This window comes from Drepanopeziza brunnea (genome assembly GCF_022702325.1).
Source record: "Drepanopeziza brunnea f. sp. 'multigermtubi' strain 214-2 chromosome Unknown ctg8, whole genome shotgun sequence".
NCBI classification, from domain to species: domain Eukaryota; kingdom Fungi; phylum Ascomycota; class Leotiomycetes; order Helotiales; family Drepanopezizaceae; genus Drepanopeziza; species Drepanopeziza brunnea.
Window position 1 is genome coordinate 2,297,364 of NW_027094071.1, and position 21,583 is coordinate 2,318,946.

The 21,583-nt window shown below is 50.7% G+C and overlaps 7 protein-coding genes across 7 annotated transcripts; 4 read left to right on the forward strand and 3 right to left on the reverse strand.

Moving 5' to 3' along the window:
* Positions 1-175: 175 nt before the first annotated feature.
* L3040_005361 (uncharacterized protein) lies at positions 176-1,712 on the forward strand (the record flags this gene model as incomplete). Its single annotated transcript, XM_066157347.1, has 3 exons — positions 176-505; positions 580-889; positions 943-1,712. The coding sequence occupies 3 exons, from the start codon at positions 176-178 to the stop codon at positions 1,710-1,712; spliced, it is 1,410 nt and encodes a 469-aa protein (XP_066011652.1).
* A 1,385-nt stretch (positions 1,713-3,097) lies between these two features.
* L3040_005362 (uncharacterized protein) lies at positions 3,098-4,141 on the reverse strand (the record flags this gene model as incomplete). Its single annotated transcript, XM_007292545.1, has 1 exon — positions 3,098-4,141. One exon carries the CDS (start codon positions 4,139-4,141, stop codon positions 3,098-3,100), a length of 1,044 nt encoding a protein of 347 aa, XP_007292607.1.
* Positions 4,142-5,903: 1,762 nt separating this feature from the next.
* On the reverse strand, positions 5,904-6,725 carry L3040_005363 (uncharacterized protein; the record flags this gene model as incomplete). Its single annotated transcript, XM_007292546.1, has 2 exons — positions 5,904-6,087; positions 6,205-6,725. 2 exons carry the CDS (start codon positions 6,723-6,725, stop codon positions 5,904-5,906), a joined length of 705 nt encoding a protein of 234 aa, XP_007292608.1.
* Positions 6,726-8,127: 1,402 nt separating this feature from the next.
* Positions 8,128-12,079, forward strand: L3040_005364 (uncharacterized protein; the record flags this gene model as incomplete). Its single annotated transcript, XM_066157349.1, has 7 exons — positions 8,128-9,263; positions 9,333-9,835; positions 9,905-9,918; positions 9,971-10,167; positions 10,220-10,256; positions 10,312-10,643; positions 10,702-12,079. 7 exons carry the CDS (start codon positions 8,128-8,130, stop codon positions 12,077-12,079), a joined length of 3,597 nt encoding a protein of 1,198 aa, XP_066011653.1.
* A 1,070-nt stretch (positions 12,080-13,149) lies between these two features.
* On the forward strand, positions 13,150-14,883 carry L3040_005365 (uncharacterized protein; the record flags this gene model as incomplete). The annotated part of the gene is made up of 6 exons (XM_066157350.1): positions 13,150-13,161; positions 13,332-13,579; positions 13,629-13,700; positions 13,778-13,962; positions 14,665-14,711; positions 14,770-14,883. The coding sequence occupies 6 exons, from the start codon at positions 13,150-13,152 to the stop codon at positions 14,881-14,883; spliced, it is 678 nt and encodes a 225-aa protein (XP_066011654.1).
* Positions 14,884-15,528: 645 nt separating this feature from the next.
* Positions 15,529-17,139, forward strand: L3040_005366 (uncharacterized protein; the record flags this gene model as incomplete). Its single annotated transcript, XM_007292549.2, has 5 exons — positions 15,529-15,534; positions 15,725-15,732; positions 15,858-16,000; positions 16,054-16,818; positions 16,883-17,139. The coding sequence occupies 5 exons, from the start codon at positions 15,529-15,531 to the stop codon at positions 17,137-17,139; spliced, it is 1,179 nt and encodes a 392-aa protein (XP_007292611.2).
* A 1,625-nt stretch (positions 17,140-18,764) lies between these two features.
* On the reverse strand, positions 18,765-20,201 carry L3040_005367 (uncharacterized protein; the record flags this gene model as incomplete). Its single annotated transcript, XM_066157351.1, has 3 exons — positions 18,765-18,907; positions 19,028-19,323; positions 19,465-20,201. 3 exons carry the CDS (start codon positions 20,199-20,201, stop codon positions 18,765-18,767), a joined length of 1,176 nt encoding a protein of 391 aa, XP_066011655.1.
* Positions 20,202-21,583: the final 1,382 nt, after the last annotated feature.

Here is a 21,583-nt window from a genome sequence, read left to right on the forward strand (position 1 = left end):
CGTCTCTTTGCCCGAAGCCGGTCTGCAAGGCTGACATCGACATAATCTGAGTTTCGGAGTGGGTTTGGTTGACCGCTTCAAGATATATTATCCAGGAAATGCTCTTTGATCTTTGCCGATCCATATATAACACCATATCATCTTATATTTAATTCTGTCCTTACTCATTCCAAAAATGCCAGAGAAACAGTACGATGTCATTGTAGTTGGCGCCGGGCTGAGTGGTCTTCAAGCAGCGGTCAGTATCCAGGACGCTGGCCTATCCTGCATCGTCCTAGAAGCCCGTGACCGTGTGGGAGGGAAAACATGGTCGGTTCCTCTCGCAAACGGGAGAGGCACCGTCGACATTGGAGCAGCTTGGATCAACGACACGAATCAATCGCACGTCTATGCGTTGACGAAGCGGTTTGGGATTGAGCTTGTGCAGCAAAACACAAATGGCGACTGTATTTTTCAAGATATCGATGGCTCTACACACGCATTTCCGTACGGCACTTCACCAAAGGTATGATTTCCAGCTGTATACCAAGCCATTGGGTGGTACGTGAGACGGGAATAGGAGATTAACGGCGAGTGCAGTTTTCTGATGCCCATGTCACAGATCTGGAGAGGATCAGGGACATCATCCACGATTTGTCTGTAGCCTACGGGTCCAAGGCCAGCAGTGTTGAGAACTATGACCAAATGTCTTTGGAGCAATTTGCTATCAGTAAAGGAGCAACGAAGCGGACCGTCGATATGCTAAAGGTTTGGTCTCGAGTGATGCTCGGAATCGAGGCACCAGATCTGAGTGCGCAATTTTTTATCGAATACGCCGGTAAAGCTGGGGGATTGAAGCAAGTGCGTTCAGATCAGAAGCACGGGGGCCAATATCTGAGATTCAGAAAGGGTACTTCTTCACCCCAAGCGATCAGATCTAGGCCATGTAGCTAACAGCAGCAGGAACACAAGCCATCGCCATCGGCCTCGCCGCTCTCCTCAAACCCAACACCATCCGCCTCTCCACGCCGGTGTCCTCCATCACAGACAGTGGATCATCCGTAACAGTAACCACCAAGACAGGCCAAACCTTCGAATCCACCAAACTCGTCCTCAGCATTCCCACACCACTGTACGTAGACCTCACCATCTCGCCTCCCCTCACTGGCACCAAAGCCACAGCCACCTCGTCCACCACACACGGCTACTACAGCAAAGTGATCCTCTGCTACGACCACCCCTGGTGGACCCAAACCCCCGCGACGTCCAAATCCTGCGGCCTCGCCATCTCGTACCAGTCCCCCGCCGCCGTGATCCGGGACACCTCCGTCCCCGAAGACGGGCACTACTGCCTAACCTGCTTCGTCGGCGGCGCGCCCGGAATCGCATGGTCCAAGCTACCGCCGCACGAGCGTCGTGCTCAGGTCCTGTCTCAGGTGTCGAACATCTACGGGAATCGGGAGGAAGTGTACAGACCGGTGGAGATCTTCGAGCAGGAGTGGACGAGAGAGGAGTACAGCAAGGGCGCGCCGTGTCCGGTCATGGGGCCGGGGGTGCTGAGTCGAGTCGGCCGGGCGCTGGCGGAGCCGGTGGGTAGCTTGTTCTTTGTCGGGACGGAGACGAGCGAGGTCTGGAGTGGCTATATGGAGGGGGCTATTCGGAGCGGGCTGAGGGGTGCGGAGGAGGTGGTGGAGAGTCTGAGGGGCCAGCGGGGCGTGAGGGCGAAGTTGTAGTAGGGGAGAGGCAGAGCTGGAGGGGATCTCTCACGATTGTGGTATGGTCAGCGTATGGGAATGTCTACTCGGCGCTACAATCTATCATATATAAATCAAAAGAATACTTGCCCATTTATCGTATTGATCCATACCCATCTTCGAAGCAGCACTATCTTCTCATAAAAAGTATCCATCCGCCACATATCCTCTTGGGAAAAAAATAAAAAATGAAAAGTCCCACAATCAAGAAAATCACCTTCGGTGTGTCCATCTATCCATCCACACTACCAAAGTAGCTAGCTAGCTATATAAACACTACGCTGGCACCTTTTGTAGGCTAGAGAAAGAAACATTGATTTGAAAGCGCAGCACGGCGGTGAAGTCCACGTCAACATCCTACTTTCTCTTCAGCTGAGAGAGTGTGTGTGTGAGCGAGTGAGTGGGTGGGTGGAAATCGCATTTATGATAGGTGGCAGGTGATAGATTACTGATCTGGGCGATGGGTGTTTCATATCCTGAGTAATATATATATATAATATTTTTTTTTTTTTTTTTTTTTTTTTGGTTTCGCTGGTGTTGAAGTAAAGTGGAGAGAAATTCTTCGGGGTTTTGACGAAGGGATGCTTGGATGTGTTTGATTCTAGCAGTGCTCGAGTGCAAAGGGAATCAGCACTACGTAGCAAGGACTGTAGGGTTAGGGAGAGGTTGGGCAGCTTCCTCCGGCACAGAGAGTACAACATCATTCCTGTTTGTAATCGGTTGCATGAATCACGCTGACAGACAGTCTCTGGAGTCTGTCTACCTTAACCGAGCAGCAGAGTTGTGAACTCGGTTAACTCAACTAGGGTATCTGTAAGACAGCCCGAAGAGCAGCCGCAAGCGAATACCAACAAGACTGAATACGGAGTCCGGACGGATGTTAATGCTATGCGGCTTGTATTTATCTGTTCGCTAGCCGACGGATCTTTAGCTAGCTTCTATCAAGAGATCAATTAGTTAAGAGAAAATTTTAAGAAGGTGGACGGGAAGGGATAACAAAGATTCATGAAATGATCATCTAAATCTTTTCTTATATCTGATACATGATTTTCTGATGAAAAGGTATCATGTACGGATGATTATACGCAAAGAAAAGTTTCATAGAATAAAAGAATTGAATCTTTCGTAGAAAACAGTTATTTTGATCCGGATCTAGGGCTTACATATCACCGGTAATCAGATGGAAGAGAAGAGGAGGAGAGAAAAGACCTGGAAATCCTTATATCCATTATTGCGAACCCCTTATTGCCAGGGCGCTCACCATCAGAAACTAGCTACCGCAATCCAGAGCCGCTTCCATGTACCCAGATTTCTGCTGGATCCCCCAACCAAGTGTCGCCGAAGAGAAAGGAACAGCCGCCGCCTCAGCAGTATCCACCCTCGCTGTGTGAAGGACTAGCAAGAGGCCAGTCGTCCGATTTCTCGCCCCTAAACCAGATATCGCGCAGCTTCAAAGTGATAGCCCCCTTCAAAGTGCGCTGACCGTCCTCGTCAACGAATTTCTTGACGACCAGGCCCTCTTCTTGAAGGGCATGAACGCCCAGCGGATCCTCCTCAACCTCCCAGCCTTTGTTCACGACGAAGCTCTTGATCTGCTCCTCAATTGTGATGTAGGTGAGAGTTGGATCGGCTTGATCTACAACGTCATGTTCAAAGGGGCTCATGAAGATGTCGGTGTCAAGGGCCAGTCCCCGGCTGCGCAAAGACTTTAGGCGGTTGATGCGGTTATAGTAGCCATGCGCGAAGAGGGTGACCTCCTTGAGACCCTCGGCGAATGGGAAGCTATCCATGACGGAATCGATCTGTTGGATACCATGGCCCCAGCACATCTCGTCATCCGAGCCCTCGTTCATGGGATTGGCATCTTCGATGGGGTCGCAGCCAGACGGGTTCTTGATTGTTGTTGCAATTCCAATGCAGATCGATTTCGAGCCTTTTGCAACTGCACGAGCTGGGAGTACGTCAATGGCGGGGATGTTGTGGTGTTGAGTCATGAGACAGATCTTCTCCTTCTTCCAGTTGATGAAGATGGTGTCAAGTTCAAGGCTGTAGATCGTGAGACCCAAAAGTCGGTGCTCCCGATTGAGGTGCATTATGGCCGGGGCGGTGCAGGTGGTGTAGTAGACTGACTCGAGACCGTGCTCGCCTCTGCGCGTGCGTGCATAGTAGATGTCCACGTATTCGCGGTCTGGCTGATTGGTCATGAGGATCTGGACGCGAACATGTTTGGGAAGCTTTGGGAAGAGGTGGAATTCGGTGAGGGGCACGAAGGGGGCTGCTGGGCGAGAAACCTCAGTGATCGTGGCGGCTGGCTCTGCAGAGAGCTCAGAGACCGAAGCGTGGACGGCTGCGATGTCCTTGCGGACAGTGGCGTCGATGATGACTGGGGCTTGAGTGATGTTCGACATGTTGATGGTGAAGGTGACTGCCTAGAATAACCTTGTAGTAGTTGTTGAAGGTGATGTTATCTAAGAAGCTGCTTCCCAAATCAGTACACGATGCAACTTGATAGGCGGAAGTAAGTTCGATCTCTATAACTTACACTTCTGAAAGTTTTGGAAGACGAGCTCGACACCGGTCTCGATCTGGCTTTGCAAACTTTGACGGTGATGGTCTCGAATAACCTTGTAAGAGTTGTTGCAAGTGGTGTTATCTAAGAAGCTGGTCCCCAAATCAGTACACGATGCAACTTGATAGGTGGAAGTAAGTTCGATATCGACAACTTACCCTTCTGAAAGTTTTTAGACTGAGGAAGAACTCGACACCGATCTCTGTCTAGCTTTGCAGACTTTGACGGTACTGGGGCTTGACAACGTATCTTGGAGTGACAATGGCTTGATGAGTGATGTTGTGCGGGGTGTGCTTGGGGTTGATGTTGATGAAGAAGGAGGAGAGGTTGAGACGGAGCAGAAAAGGAAATATGTAGTGGGCGGGGCGTGGAAACTGGCGCTAGTGGCACCCAAAACAACGCTAGTGCTCTGCGATATCAATAGCGCATTGGTGAGTCAGAGTTGATAGTAGAAACGGAGCTGAAATCAAGTTGGGAAAGAGCTTATGGGACATTGGGCGGTGAATGGATACCTTCGATCTTATCTAAATTCAATAACGCTTGAGAGAACTGGCATTCTAATAGGGGAGAAGCTGATCTTGACCTTGGCGATCCACGTATTCGTTCTTCCAGGAGAATAGTGAAGTAGAGGAATTTGAGTTCAGGCGAAAGGGAAGATACATATTAGTAACAAAAACCATCAAAGAAATGCCAGAATCCGAGCTCTAGCAAAGAAAGCTGTTTGCGATTAACGATATGACTTTGATAATTAGCATATGCAATAAAGATAAAGCCGAGATTTAAGGTCGATAAGTCTACAAATAACGTTGATGTTAACGGAAAAGCTTTGGTTTAAATCATATCAAGAATTGATAACCGAGCTACAACAACAGATGCGAACGAAGTGATGAACGAAAATTAGCCGAAGTAGTTGATAAACAACGCTAGTGTTAACCGAGAACAACAAAGTAACGGCAGTCATCGCACAGAAGTGGGCTGCCTCCGACTTCAGCAGCCATCCCTGTAAATTACTATGGCTGGAAACACATGGGATACGATAGCCAGGCAGAGCGGGTTCTCTAGGCATACATTCATGCCTTTTCAAAGATTCAAGGTGGAGTTGAGTTTTAATTACAGGGTCAGAAGTGGTACGTATACAGGATCCAGTTTCTACTCCTGCCTATTTGTATAATAAGTTCAGCACGAGCTGCTGATTTCTAATTGTTTCGGCAGAGTAGAAGACTTGACTAATCAGGCTCCTCAGTCACCGAAGTAAAAGAAAATCGAATGTACAGACATGGTGTAGCATCCCAGGGCGAAGAGCAGAGCCCCAATGTTAGGTGTTTCTGCAACAATAAAAGGGTTCATGGAGGCCAAAACACCATTATTTCAGGCAAAGAAACTATCCCCACCCCTTACTAAAGCCCAGTGAACTCTCTACCATTTTGCATGCGACAGGATCTCACACGGGCGCAGTCACAGACAGCTATGAAGCAGTCTACAACTCCAACGCATTGCGATTCCAACTTGATCCGGGTAGACCATCGAGTTAAGTCATACCACAGCACTCAAATCCAAGAGCGGGAGAAAAATACTCTCTAAGCTATCCCACTTTCTTCAGACTACAAATCGCCAACCCCCGAAAACCACTCTACGCCCACAAGCACCAACCCCCGCCCCGCGGCCCACCCAGCCGCATCAAACGACCTCCTCTCGACAAATGCATCACCGCCGACCTCCCCTCTCGCGAACTTGAAGCCTGCGGGCTCCCGGAAGAGGAGGAAGAGATACCGATGGGGCGACGCCCTGGAGAAGAAAACCGATTCTCAGCCCAGCCAAAGCCATACACAACATAGCACCTTTCGCGCAGGGGAGGATTCTGATGAAGTTGGGAGAGGGGAATGAATATAGTGCCTAACGTACGTAGCGTCTTTCGGCCCCGGACCAAGGTATGCCGTTGCAGCGAGCGCGGCATCCTGCGACGTGCTGCCCGTGAGCCCGGTCACGATCCAGTGGCGCCAGTACGCGAACTTGGGGTCTTCGGGCGTGGGCGCATCGGGGTCGACGAGCAGGAGGGTGTACGATGTACCGTCTGCCTTCTTTCTCACGGACATATGCAATCTCGTCAGGCTCGAATCACTCTTACACTCATTTTGATGTTGACTTTGAGAGGGGGGTTTTGGGCTTGGACGGGGGGGATGGGGTGGACCACACAACCACACAACCACACAACAATACACCTCGCTGTCGAAGGTCACGATGGGAGCCGTCGTCGTCTCGCTTGTCCGGAGGACGTTTCCGAGCGAGACTTTCTGATGCCCGTAGGTGAGGTTAAGGTGGACGCTTGGCGTGAAGTCTTTTGGTATGAGGGCTGTGGAGCCCGGGGCAAGGTTTGCTGCTGCCAGCGAGGCGAGTAGGTTTTGGAAGGATGCATCAAGCGCCATGGTAGTGCTTGGTTATGGATTGAAGTTTATACTTTTCTAAGCTTTTTTTTTTTTTTTTTCCCTTCCCTTTGGAGAATGCTTGAAGCGTCGAGCAGAGTTGGGGGATCTTTTACACTCCACGTATTGCACTTACGGTGTATTTTATATTTCACTTGTAACTTCTCAGTGGTGGATAAACAATGCGGGCAGGGCCGAAGGAAGTCCTTGGCCTCTCGGTATGGCTCGCTCTGGAGGGACGCGAAACGTGATCTATTCAGGGATGGTGCTTTGGCATGTACTGACGTAGTGTAAACACAAACCCACAGGCCAAATTCCATGCAGCAAATCAAGCAAAGACGAGCGGATCTTGGTGTAATTAAAAGCAGCCCACTCTGATGATGGCATCGGTGCTCAGTGTGCAGCGGCAAGTCATCACCTGATCTACAAACACAAACCCAGTCTCTCTCTCTCCCTTGCTGACTGCGCTCGCTCACAGAATATCCGACGTCTGTATCGATGCCACATTGGATGAGAGCCCAGGACAAAAGCCTAAGCACTACCTACTCGACAAGATCATCTCTTCCGATGCGCACCGCGACTGTCTTCTCTCCTCATCAGTCTCAGAACTACATGGAAAGGCCGATATACTGTCTTGGTGGTGCCGCTGTTCAGGCGGGTTGTGGAGACTCTTGCTTGAATCGAAATCGAAACCGAAATCGAAATCGAAATCGACATCGGAGACTCGTGTAGGTACCGTAATTAGCACCAGTGTGCGAGATGGACTTGTGCTGTAATGTACAGTAAGACACCGCAATAGGGAGAACACAACAAAGCAAAGGGTGAAAAAGGCAATGGATCTCGTCGTCCTTCGATTCCGCCAGCATCTGGGCAATCCTCATCGTTGTCATCTCAGCAGGAACACGTTTTTATCCATGTCCTAATTAACTAATTAATTAGACGTTCTGGACTCCACAAGGCTGGAGAGTGGAGTAGCCGGCGCTGTCCCTCCCATCCCAGTAGCCGTGACGGTGAGGGTCCGACCTCAATTGACGACGGGCTTGAACTCTATTTCTTCTGTGCCTCTCTGATTCCTTGCCTGGATTTCTCTCTTCCTCTTGTTATCACCACCTGTTTGCGCGCACGCTGCTTGCTTTTCTCTCCCTAAGATTCCCTCCCCTTTCTATCCTCGAGGACTCTGCTGGCATGCGAGGTGAGGCCTAGGTGAAGTGAGACTTCACCCCACGGCTTAGCTGCCAGACTAGATAGGTAGGGACTGGGAAGACTTGTAGGCGTGAGGTACCGCGCGAAGGGGCTGGCAGCAAAGGAGAAGAAGGGCCTGGGACGAATTGGCCGGGACAACTTTATTTCTCTCCTGCCTGGATCGTTGGCTGCAGATCCAAAGCCCTGACGAAACTCGAACACCATGCCGCCCTTCAAATTTCCCGCAGTCTCTCGCCGCGGCGGGCGTGAATCAGATGGGGAGGACGTCTCGAACGAGTCGAACGAGGTGGACTCGAAGGCTACCCCAACTGACAAATGTGCATCGGCGAGAGAGAACAGCCTGATGTCTCTCGGCCTCCTCGAACTGCTCGATATCGACGATCGGCCTGTGCTCGTTCTCGACCTCGCGAGCCCGACAAAACGCGTCCCGATATATCACAATGCCAGTCTTCAAAGGATCCCCCTCCTAGAATTGAAGGTTGGGGATGGGGTGCTGTGCGCAGAAGCTTCTGCGAGAGACCCTGACTACGCCGCCTTCTTGGACTGGGCAACCGCTCCTCATCAAAAAGAGCTTCCCCACATCATATATTGCGGACTCTGGTGGACTGCGAAAACTATAAGGAACCGGTGGAGGATCGTTACGGGGGCAGAAGCAGGCGGACACGACTATACGGGTGCAAAGAGACGTCTTTCCGAAGCACATCGGGTTGCCCGCGCTCAATCAGCCTCTTCTCCTCGGCCTTCGCATTCTCCAAGTCAATCTCGCTCGAAGTTGACGTCCGACGAGTCTCTCGAAGCTCAGATTTCAGCCTTCCGAATGCGCGAAGTGGCACCTACACAATCTTTCCCTACTCACGACAATGTGGAGAAGCCGAAAGTCGCAATCCCCGAACACAGGCTGGATTTCATAAAAGCATACCCGGCTGTCATTCCATCGCCACATCTCCAATTTTTCATGGAATTCGATTGGGGTTCTACTGGCGTTGGTCCGATTAGCTCCTGGTCGACTAATCTCCGGCAAATGGTCAATATACTTATGACTGACCCCCGTCCAGCGGCGATGTACTGCGGTCGAGATAAAACGATGATGTATAATGAGGCTTATGTCCGAGTTACCGGCCAAAAGCATCCCGGAATGATGGGAAGACGGTTCACAGAAGCTTGGGCTGAGGTCGCAAGTGACTTCACAGAGGCTTTCGAGAAAGCTTACATCAATGGCCAGTCGTATGTGGTCGACGACGCCCGTTTTTATATTGAGCGACATCCGGGGTATTTGGAAGAGACATATTTTTCGTTTTGTATCATTCCATTTTTGGTTGATGGTGGCGAAATGGCCTTGTGCGTTGCACCATTCCTTAATACCGCTGGTGCTTGAAACCATCTTGCATATCACTAAATCTCTATCAGTTACAATCCGGTCTTTGACACGACGAGGCAGTTCATCGCAGACCGGCGAATGGCGTGTCTCTTGCGCTTTGGACAATACGTGAATGCATCGAGAGACCAGAAGGAGTTCTGGCAGCAAGTCACCATTGCATTTCGAGCGGATCACACGGACCTTCCGTTCGCGCTGATTTATTCCGTCGATGGTGATTTCAACGATACGATATCCGAGGCATCTGACCAGAGCCACGAAAGTCGAAAATGGGTCCTCGAAGGCAAGATTCGCATCCCCGATTCGTGCTCGAACATTCCGGACCGGTCGACGGAGCAACAGATGGAAGATTTCCTCCCTGGCTTTCCCGAATTGATTCGAGCCGAATCCCCGACATTGCTTCTCGCTGGAAATGGAACCATGCCCGAGTTTATCGCTCGAAACATCACTCTAGCGGACAATGAACCAGCGCAGTCAGCTATCTTCCTTCCCATTCGGTCGATTGGCGACAATGAATTTGGCTTCATGATAATAGGTTTGAACCCACGCAAACGATTTGATAGTGATTACAAAGTTTTTTTGGAGTTACTAAATCGACAGTTAGCCACTTCTCTTGCGGTCAGTCACCATGCAAAATTGATCCAGTGTGCGTTGACTGACATATATCAAGTCTGCCGTGCTGTTCGAAGAAGAGATAAGGAGAGCTGCCCGAGACAGGAACCTCCTCACCAAGAAGCTCGCTATCCAAACTTGCGAAGCGCTGGAAAACGAAACTCGATTTCGACGTATGGCTGATCTAGCCCCAGTAGGAATGTTTCACATAGACCCTGCGGGAGTTTTGCTCTATGCCAATGAGAACTATTATGAGTAGGTTCTTTCCACCGAGATCTTGATATTCCATGCCTGACTGTCTGCCCAGGATTACTGCACATCCTCGAAATGTCGTTACACCAATGGTACGTCTCCTCATAACTATCCAATGCGGGCGAGAAGACCTGACGAAACCTCCAGAGCTGGCTGTGTGTTCTTGCAGATGAGGACCTACCTCAGATGGCTACCGAGTGGTCCAAGTTGCTCCAGGGCGAATCGGTTAACCTTGAGCTGCGATTGCGGCGGCAGTTTAACGCCGAGGAGCTTGTCGATGGTGAACGTGTCGATGGGAACCGTTGGATCTTGGCTGCTGCATACCCAGAGCGTGCCACAGACGGTACCGTAATTGGTATCCTGGGCTGCATCACAGACATCAGTCGGCAAAAGTGGATGGAAGGCTTCCGAACTCGGAAAATGCTCGAAGCTGTGGAGCTCAAAAGACAACAGGAGAATTTTATCGACATGACATCGCAGTACGTACCCGACACTCTAGGATGCCATCTGGACGATTTCCACTGACTCATGTAACAGTGAAATGCGCAATCCACTGTCCGCAATCGTACAGTGTGCGGATTGGATCGGGACTTCGCTTTCTAAATTCGATTGTGATGAGGCTGATGTTGTCATCCCGCGAGATGTTATCGATGGCTACGCCGACGCAACCGAGACGATTGTTCTTTGCGCTCAACACCAAAAACGAATCATTGACGACGTTTTAACGCTGTCTAAGCTAGACTCGGATCTTCTCGATATCACTCCTGTCGATGTTCAACCAGTGTCGATGATTCAAGCATCCCTGAAAATGTTCGACTTTGAAGTTCAAAGTGGTGACATTGACTTCAAGTTTCAGGTGCTTCCTTGCTACACTGCGTTGGCTGTGGACTGGGTAAAGCTCGACCCCAGCCGTCTGCTTCAGGTGCTGATCAACCTGGTCACAAATGCTATCAAATTTACGGTGAACGAGGCCAAAAGGCAGATTGTGATCAGTTTAGGTGCGAGTCTCACACTACCGGATTGTAACCAAATCGAATACCTGCCTCGGACCATCAACCGCCGAGACATGACTGGAGGGAGTGCCTGGGGCGATGGGGAGCCGGTGTACCTCTATATTGAAGTCCAAGACAGCGGCCGCGGTCTTGATTCGACTGAGCGTAACCTCCTCTTCAAACGCTTTTCCCAGGCATCCCCCAAAACGCACGTTCAGTATGGAGGCTCTGGGCTCGGGCTGTTTATCTGTCGGCAGCTCGCTGAGCTACAAGGTGGTCAAATTGGAGTCGCCTCCTCGGTGGGCGTCGGAAGCAAGTTCGCATTTTATGTCCGGGCAAGACGATGCAGTCCTCCGCCTGCAAGCCCGTCAACACAGATCGTCAATCGGCCGCGGCCCACCGGCCTTGAAGCAGCCCGCAACCCTGGCTCCGAAGCCCCGAAGCAGGATAGCGCACTACCGACTCCAACTCCCAGACACGTCTTGGTGGTAGAAGACAATATTGTCAATCAGAAAGTCCTCTCCCGCCAACTCCAATCCGTCGGTTGCCTCGTCTCGGTCGCCAACCACGGAAAAGAAGCGCTCTCGTTCCTTGAGAAGTCCCGCTTCTGGAAAGGTAACGAATTCAGGGGGATCGAACTCTCCGTCGTGCTTATGGATCTTGAAATGCCTGTCATGGATGGTCTGACGTGCGTAAAGCACATCAGGCAGTTGCAGAAAGAGGGGTTGATCGTAGGCCACGTGCCCGTTATTGCCGTCACGGCGAACGCGCGGAGCGAGCAGATTAGCACGGCCAAGGAGAGTGGGATGGATAGCGTAGTGACCAAACCGTTCCGGATCCCGGATCTGTTGCCGGAGATAGACAAGCAGGTGCTGCTGGGGAACGCGAGGACTATTGAGCGGTCGGCTAGTGCTCCTGTTTGAGCGTCGGGGGAGGAGGAGGGGGTTTAGCCACAACGAAAAGCTGGAACCAATCATAAACGACAGGCCATTTCTTCTGTTTGAAGATGAGTTGCAGGATCTGTTCGCATCTGGGCGTTGGATACCCATGGAAATGGATAATTTTACTCTGGGCGGGGGAGGTGGAATCTCTGTTCGATTTTAGCGGCATTTCTGGGAGCTAGGTTGCTGGGTTTTGGAGGGGGGTTGGGGAGTGGGGGACTTGGACCTTTGTCTTTTGGGTTTTAAATTCAACTGCGGCTATCTATAATCAATGAAGATGGAGTACAGAGTACAGTCGCTGCAGCATAGATATAACCTGTCCGTACATATGGATCGAATCAATCAGCGAGTTTAGGTGTACATGAGTATATTCCTCGCTTCTGATCATAGTAACCAGTCCTAATTTTTTTATTATTATTATCTTTTGCTTTCTGATATGGTATCTCATGCTTTCGATTTTCTTTGTTTATTGTTGTTATGGATTTATATAATGCAGGTTTTTATTTTGCTTCTTTTTGTTTGAAGGGAGGGGGTTGAGTATGCTGGCTAGTGTACTAATAAGCTAGTAAGTATAAGGGATCGCGATGCTATGTGAATTATAATATTGGCTAATCCAAGTGGTATTAAATTTTCTTGTATATACTTCCTTTTCTCTTCCTTTTTCCCCCTTTCCCTTTTTCCCTTTTTTACTGGAGGGGGTTAGATGGGAGGGGCAATTCGCATATTAACATATAATCCCGATGCGACATAATCCCATCGACATTAATATTCCCCGCGCTTTTTGTGTGGCGCCGGATAGAAGGCGGAGAGAAGGGTTTGGCCACTTGGCGGTGTGTGGAACAACACCTCTCCAGATCGCTGCTTAAAATGGGCGTATGGTCGCTGTTAGGCTGCTGTTGGAGAGAGGAGCTGATGTCAACGAGAGAACTGGATATCTAGGAAATACATGGCAAGCTGCTGCCGCCCGAGGAGACTTAGCACTCTTGAGATTCTTGCTTGCTTCTGGAGCTGACATGAACACTCGCGGAGGTTGCTATAATACGCCTCTGAAGATGCAGCACATGGTAGTCATGAAGTGGTCAGATTCTTGATGGAAAATGGGGCTGAGCTCATTGCCCAAGGTGGCATCCATGGTTCTGCGCTGCAAGCGGCAATACTATGCGGGGGACGCAAAACGCGGAGCAGAGCCATTGTAGATCTGCTCTTGGAATACAACGCAGATTGCAACGTCTAGGTTGGGGACTATGGGAGCGCCCTGCAAGCCGCCATCTCAATCGGCGATACAGGACTCGTAAAACGGCTGGTCAATCACGGAGCTGACGTGAACGCAAATCCGGGGCAGTACGGGACTGCTCTGCAGGCTACGTGTTACGGCAGAGATGCGGGCCTCGCGAAGACACTATTGAACATCAGCGCAGATAGCAACGCCGCTGGTGGAGGGTATGGGAGCGCAATCCAGGCCGCGGCGGCGAGCACCGACAAGTAAGAGATCATTCTTCTGCTGCTGGAGAACGGCGCTGATATCAACCAGGCAGGTGGGCTGTATGGCAGCGCTTTACAAGCAGCGTCTGCCAGCCCCGGAGCAACAGCGGTCCATATCTTGGTGAGGCATGGCGCGAATCTCCACGTCAAAGGTGGTTTGTATGGCAACGCCTTACGCGCCGCCGTATTCTGGAACAGGAAGCCTATTGTGAAGCTCTTCTTGGAAAGGGGAGCCGACCCAAACGCCATCGTGGGCGCGAACCGGATTATGGAAGCACCATATGGCAACACTCTGTACGTAGCTTGTGGCAGAGGCAAGCTTAGCATTGTCACAGCTTTGCTGGACCGCGGAGCAGACTTGAACGCGCAGCAGCTGTGGGCAGGTAAAGCTCTCGGAGCTGCCATAACGGAACTTCATCGAGAAGTGGTAGAGCTATTGCTGGAAAAAGGCGCGGATCTGGACCTGTTGGATCGGCAATCCGGGGGCAGATTTGTAGTTGAAGATGGGAACAATATAATGGCAAAAATGCTTCCGGAAAAGAGGAGGAAAAATAAGTCGACGGGCTGAGGTAGAAGCAAGTAGGTAGTAAGTAAGAGGATCAAGACAACCAGATGACTAGAAAGTTAGGTGAGATAGCCGAACAACACTGTACAAAAAGAACCAGCACGTGATGTTGGGGTGGTCGGCTGGAAGACATCAGCGGGAACAAACAGCATGGCCGGAATGGTGGCACAGTAAGAGCAGCATGCGCAAGCCCACCATGATGCTGGTGTCGGGGGAATTAAATATAAAGAGAAGAGGAGGGGGGGGGGGGGGGGGGGTGAGGGGTCATCTGACCAAGTATGTCCGCAACTGCTTCTCTCGTCTCTCTCTCATCTACGAATATCAAGCGTCACACCGCGAACACTATCCCAACACCATATCGACTCTGCACGCTCTATCTTGGAATCGAGTCTTGCCACTCGGTACCTACGCACTGCGCCCCATCGGCACACCTATCTACTGGACGAGCAGCAATTGAGTTAAGGCGCGGGCTGTACGGCATTGCGTTGCCTCTTGGACTGAAGGACGTGAGAAGCATCAGCCAAAGAGAACGGTAGTGGAGGCAACAAGCGGTGCATATCTTTAGAGGTAGAGAAAGTTAAGCACTTATCCATCTGCGCAGCGCCACAAACTAACATAATAATAGCAACGACGAACCGCAGATCAAGAGAAGAAAAGCATATCAAAATACTTCGAACAGCAAAACATTGCCTCGCCCATTGCATCGCAACCCTCCGCCATCACACGGTTCGCAACCTGAACGTCACTGCGTGCTCAGTCCTGGTTTCTCCTGCTCTGCTCTGCTGTGCTCCAAGCAGGTCAACGACGACAAGTCCGGCTCAACTCAGCCCTGACCTTCACACCATCCATCATCATACATTCGAAGGCGAGGGACAGACGACTCGAAGTCAAGTCTTTGGTGGGGGCTCTATAAATACCTACCTACTCTGTAATCCCCTGCGTCTGCAGCCGAAAAGTTAACTGAGCCACACGTTACACACTTGTGACACTAAACTTACCGCCACTGCTGGCTAGTCATCACTGGGCGGTCCTGGCTAAGTTACGCCGTCCGACGATCTGTTGACTGTGAGTGGCCCAGGCGGGCAGCTTCAGGGGTTCTCCCCCAGACACGCAGCGTAACCGCGCCATCTTATGATCTCGCCCTCCCCGAACAGCCAAGTCCTCTGTCCGTTAGTCCGAACGGACTATTGCAGTACTTCCTCTGCCTCTCCCGCCATCAATCTCGCGGTATTAACCGCTGCCTTCGACAACTCACCGACAACAAATTATCTCTGCTCCACGATCCCCAATTAACGACTTTGATTCGGCCTTAGACAGATATACCGGTTGATAAGATCGTTAGGCGACAAGTTTTGAACAGATCTTAGGGGTTGACCTTGCAAAGATGTCGGTGAGTCGCTGTTTCAACTTCTTCTCATTCGCGTGTTTTGTCTCAAACTCGAGTCGGGTCTGCTTCAACCTTCCTGATCTCTGCCGACTCTTCGTGATCCTTTGCTCTCTGAAAGACAAGCAGCAATCCGAATTTTCGCAGTCAAAGTTCCTCTGGTAGAAACTTTTCCATACTAACAATCATGGCACAGTACGGCGGGTCAGTTCTCCCTGCACCGTCGAATTCTCGGGAGGCGCTCTCACGACGAGTCCGCCGAGTCCTGAAATGACATGACACGTACCCCTAGAGACTGGACAATTGTGCTGATGATAGTGATTATATAGATACGGACGTCAGGGTGCGAATCCTTTTGATCAACGAGGCGGCGAGACGCAACAGTACCAACAGCCTTCTTACGGGCAGCCATCACCACAGTATGGTCGCCAACCATACGGTCAACCAGCTATGGGGCGGGACGACTACGGTGGTCAGTACAGCACGTCACAGATGGGCAAGAAAATACTAACTAGCCCATCGCAGGTCAAAATGTCGAAATGGAACCCCTAGCACAGAATGGTCAGCAATTCGCACAAGCCGGAGACCCCAACGCAATTCTCAATGCCTGCCGCGATGTCGATAGAGGTATCCTGGAGATCAAAGAGGCTATGAAAAGATTGGCCATACCACAACAGCACGTCCTGGACAACCCGGGAAATAACTCTAGCAATGAGCTGGATTACGCGACTTCCGAGATCATGGCCATGTTCCGCAATCTGACTGGAAAAGTCAAGGATATCAAACTGAAGCCCGAGTCTGGGACACCAAGAAATGCCCCCCAGGTTGGGAAGGTTGATCGCGAACTCAAGAAGACCAGAGAAGCATACCTAGTGTTGGACGCCGAGTTCAACAGAAGAGTCAAGGAACAAGCAGCACGCCAATACCGGATTGTTCGCCCAGATGCTACCGATGAGGAGGTCCGCGCTGTTGTCGAGGATAGCAACCAAACAATGTTCACCCAAGCCCTCATGCAAAGCGATCGACGTGGCCAATCTCAAACCACTTTGAATGAAGTAAAATCGCGTAACGCAGCCATCAAGAAGATCGAGAGCCAGATGATCGAGCTCGCTGAAATGTTCCAGGATATGGACAACCTTGTCGTGCAGCAAGAGGCAGCCGTCGTCAACATAGAGATGAAGGGCGAGGAGGTCGTCGAGAATCTGGACAAAGGAAACGAGCAAATCGGAACCGCGATCCAAAGCGCCCGAAACACGAGAAAGTGGAAGTGGTGGTGCCTTGGTATCTGTGGTATGTTGCCTTATCTAGTCCTGTCATTTCCGCGTAAATACACTATCTTCTAACACATCTCCAGTCCTGATTGTCATCATTATCGTAGTCGTCGTCCTGATCTACAAGTTTGTTATCCAGAACAACGATACCAATACTACAACCACCGTCCAGGCCGCCACCCCCAAACGCTTCGTCCTCTCCGACTACCTTCCCGCCTCTAAGCTCGCAAAAAGCCGTCGTGCCGTGCTTGAAAAAGACTCGACGTTGTCTTCTAGAGCCGCTGTTCCAGGCGTGGAATGGGTCCCGGCGTCGAGGAAGTTACGTCGCTTTGCTGCATGAATTTCTTTCCGTCGTACTACATAATAAGCGGAGAGGGGCCTGTATCTCAGTGAAAGCGTGCTGGGCACCTACCTATTCACACGGTTACGTTTTTCCTTTGCGTCGTTTCAAGCACATTTCAGCATATCCGATGGGGTGACGAGCATTCGACGGCGTTTCGGCCACTATTTTGCCTTGTTGTTATTCGTCTGTGGCTCACTGTATAAATGTCTTCCCTCTGTTTTGGGTTCTCAAAAGAATAGGGAGGGAGGGGAGGCAAGGGGAGGGAAGGGGAAACATTCAGGCCATTATAGACTGTTTGAGTATATTCAGGCCATTGTAGGCTGTTTGAGTACATGCCATCGCTCGCTTTTTTTTCTTTTTTTTTAATTATTCTAAGTGGTGGAGCGCTAGTTGGGGTTAAGTGCGGAGGAGAGAGGGGAAGGTGGGAAGGGGATGAGAAGAGATATGGGGGTGGATAGGGTTCGCTTCTGGGGTTCACTACTCTGTGGATGAGAGTAGATAGGGGAGAGGCAGATGGGGAATGTAGATGACTCGTTAGATAGGAAACGTTTAATTCACCTTTTCTGTTTATTGAATTTCTCCCTTCTAGGTGCTTATTTGCCTATTTGCCTACTGATTCTCTCGCACGCGGCTCCAATGCGTCCCTTTTCTATTGTGGAGGGAAGAGCTCCAGCACATACTCGACCGCGAATCAAGAGATATACAGATACACACAGTCATAGCAGAATGGTAGGTCAAAAGCAAGGGGAAAGGAAGACGTCCGCACCATACCCGAACGTATGCCGTATGCCGTATGCCGTAAGTATGCATATGTATATGTACTATAGATTACTGATGATTCAAGAAGCAACAGCAGCCAGCCACTCGTCTCCCTACCTATATACCGGTACATATATACATACATACATACATACCTACCCACAGGCCACACGCACCCGCGACGCACCCACAAGCCAGAGGCGCCTGGCAGTGAGTAAGTAAGTAGTACCAGTACCAGTACTGAAGTAGTAGGTAGTAGGTAGTACGGTCCCAGACACAAGGGAGGGACACCACAAAAACCAACCAACCAACCAACCAACCAAACAAACAAACAAACAAATACAGAACACGCGCGATCGCCAGCACGATACGGTAGGTATTAATTGTTGATTACCTAGCGGCGGATGGATGGATGGATGGATGGATGGATGTACATATATACCTTATCTACGTATCTATCGTCTTATTTCAACTCAACTATACCCCCCGGTCGAAACAGCTCAGTTCCAATCATGTGGCCGATCATAGGCTGGCTGGCTAGAGCTAGGGTTGATAGTACAGCTATAGCCAGTCCCAAAGCGACAGCTGGTGTTCTGAGATCTGAATCTAGAAAACGAAAGCTAAAGTTGTGAGGCAAAGCAGGCCGTCTTTTGGAAGAGGGAGGATGGAGGAAAGGAGAAACGGAGGAAAGGGGGGGAGAGAAAGGAGGAAAAGACGGAAAGTACTGTGTAGCCATTTCCAAATCTCCAAATCTCCAAATCCCCATACGTACATATCCGACATCACATCATATCATATCATATCATTACCATGCCCGTTGCTTTTCTTTTTTCTTCCCTTCCACTTAGCCCCTACTTCACGGCTCACGCTTCACCACCCTCCTCGCCACCACCACCACCACCACCACCACCACCCCCCAAACTCTCACGGCTTCCGAGTCTGACGACCCGTCTGAGAACACACATCTTGCGATCAAAGGATTCGAGCAGGCTTTGCATCTCGTCCTCTCCAATCCCAGTCCCGATTCCCACACCCACACCAGATCCCAGCCCGCTCCCTCTCCCCCCCCCTTCCCCTTCCCTTTCCACTTTCCCCTTCCCTTTCTCTTTTCCTTTCCCCTTCGCACCACCTCGACCTTCAGCCAGGGACAGACTCCCCAGCCCGCCGCCGCCGGCACCACCAGCACTGCTGCGATCGATGCCTGTCCCCTCAATCCTCAACATCATCCCGCCAGCAGGAGATACGTTATCGTTTTCCGTCTCGTCCCCACCCTCCTCGATGTCGGCGCCGTCCCACGTAGGCGCCCTGCTGATGTCCGCGCTCAGGACGGCCCAGCTGGGCGTGAGGCTTGCGATCTTGGTGACGGCGTCGCCGGCGCGGTTCACGTCGACGATGACGATCCTCTCTTCTCTGGCTGCGTCCCTGGTGTGTGAGGGTGCGTTTGTCCCTCCCTCTCCGCTTCTTCTTTTGCTTTTGCCTTTTCCTTTGCCTATTTGTTTTGCAGTTCCTTTGAGCGTTCTGGTCCTGACAGAAGAGGGTATGCGGGTCTCGCCTCTCCGGAACGTAGCGCTCGAGGAGCTGGATCCGGTATCTGCATCCGCTTCTAATCCTGGTTCTTCGTCTTCATCTTCATCCTGGCCATCATCATCATTATCGTCGTCGTACTCATCTCCTGCAGACTGATATCGAGCATGTTGCGTCTGCGCATCCACGCAGCGCAACAGCGCCGCACTCAATACCCCGCTATCCTCATCATCCTCGAAAATATAATGCACCTGTGTAGGGTGATGCGTGCTCTTCTCCTTTTCCTCGCCCGAGAAATCGATATCGTTCACCAGCGTAAAGAAGGGCGCGAAGGGCGGCCGTAGTTTTTCCTTGCTGTTGCTGACCTCTTTGGCATCCTTGCTTACTCCGGCTGGGCCGCGGGCTGGGTCCTGCGACTGCGACTGCGAGGTTGAGGCATCATGGACTTGGTGAGGGGAGGAGGAGGAAGAAATGCCCTGCGCTTTCGAGACCCGGTCCGCTGACGTGTTGAGGGGAGGTGGAGGTGGAGGCGGGGGCATAGCTTTCGAATCCGTCTCGAGGTTTCTCTCGGGTTCTGCTGCTGTGGAAGCTTTCGAGGTATCCTCGTCTTCTGCAGCGCCGTGGGTTTTGGTATCGCTCTTCGTGGGAAATGTAGCTGTGTTCGTAGCTGTATCTGTATTCCCAGCTGTATCCACCCCAGCAGTCAACCCAACGAGCGAATCCTTCCCCTCCTTCGCATCCATCGCCGGCACAGAAGCTTTTTCACTGGTAGCCATGATCCGTGTATGCGCGCATGCGTAAGCCTATGCGTTTGTGTATATGTTGTGTAACTTCCCTCCCTGCGTCCTTCTTCCCTTTCTCCCCTTTCCTACAGTTCGTAAGTACCTAGCGATAGCTCGCTCGCTAGCTTGCTCGAACCCTTTGAAAACGAGTCCCGCTCTGCTGTAGATCGCAATACTTCGTGTACCCTAAATAATGTAGTATGTATCTTCAATCCTACTCGTACCACCTATCCACCTGTCCAGCCCAGCCCTGTTTATCGCGCGGTTGCCTTTAGTTGGGTAGGTAGGTAGGTAGGTGGAACGAAAGGAATAGAAAGGATAGGAGAATAGAACAGGAGGATAGCAGAAAGAAGAGGGACAGTGAAAGTATTCGTCTATCTCTGCCTGTGCTTTGCACTGATGAGTTGCGTGGCGTTGCGTTGTACTTGATAAAGCCAACCTGATGCAACGACAAGTAGGTAGATAAATACCTAGCTCGGCTTTATGATGATATCCGTAAGTAAGTGTACGGAGAAAGCCTGGACCCCAGGGCCCAGACCTATAAATAAATAACTATCTTATCTTAGCGCCATTTCCACTGCCCTCCCTCCTCCCTCCTCCTTTCCCCTCTCTCTCCCCTCCATCTCCATTTCTATACTACAACCACTCTCTCCTCCCCTCTCACTTTCTAACCTCCTCTATCAAATCAAGTAAAAGACCTCTCTTTTCACTTCAGAATCCCTTACTTTCTCGCCCAACAAAGCCCAGAGTCCAATTTTGACATTGCTTTAAGCTATCAATTTTCGATATCTTTTTCACCCCATCTAAATATCTACATATTTAATTGTCTTTTTATCCAATTCAATTCACATCATCTTCTTTAATGCCAATCACCAATCACCAAACAAACAATAAGCAAGGTTTATATATCCAATATATCACACTTCCTCCATCTAATCCAAGACAGATTTTCGACTACCTAACCCCTTCTTCTCGAAATCCAAGACCCCCCCAAGATCCCAACCGTTTCTACCCAATCTAACCCAAATAACTACTTTTCGACTCTCTTTCGAGTTCTCGATTTCTCCTTCCATGTACATCCCCTCCTCGATATGGTCTGCTTGACGTCCCTCCCTCGATTATACACTATCTACAACTCGAAACTCCCGCCGTACCCAGCCACAACGCCAGAGAAATGTCCCGTGCTTGCTCGCATGCCAATTAGAAAAGGAAGCCAGAAACTACCGCTATGAGTTATGCTTTCTCCGAGTCCGCCTGGCCCTCTCCCTTCCTATCCACCGTCGTATGCATCGTTATCCTTTCCCACCGGTCATGTCTGTCATCCTGAGGATCTATCCATCCGCAATGCCCAAGTCCGTTAACGCCAAATCGATCGA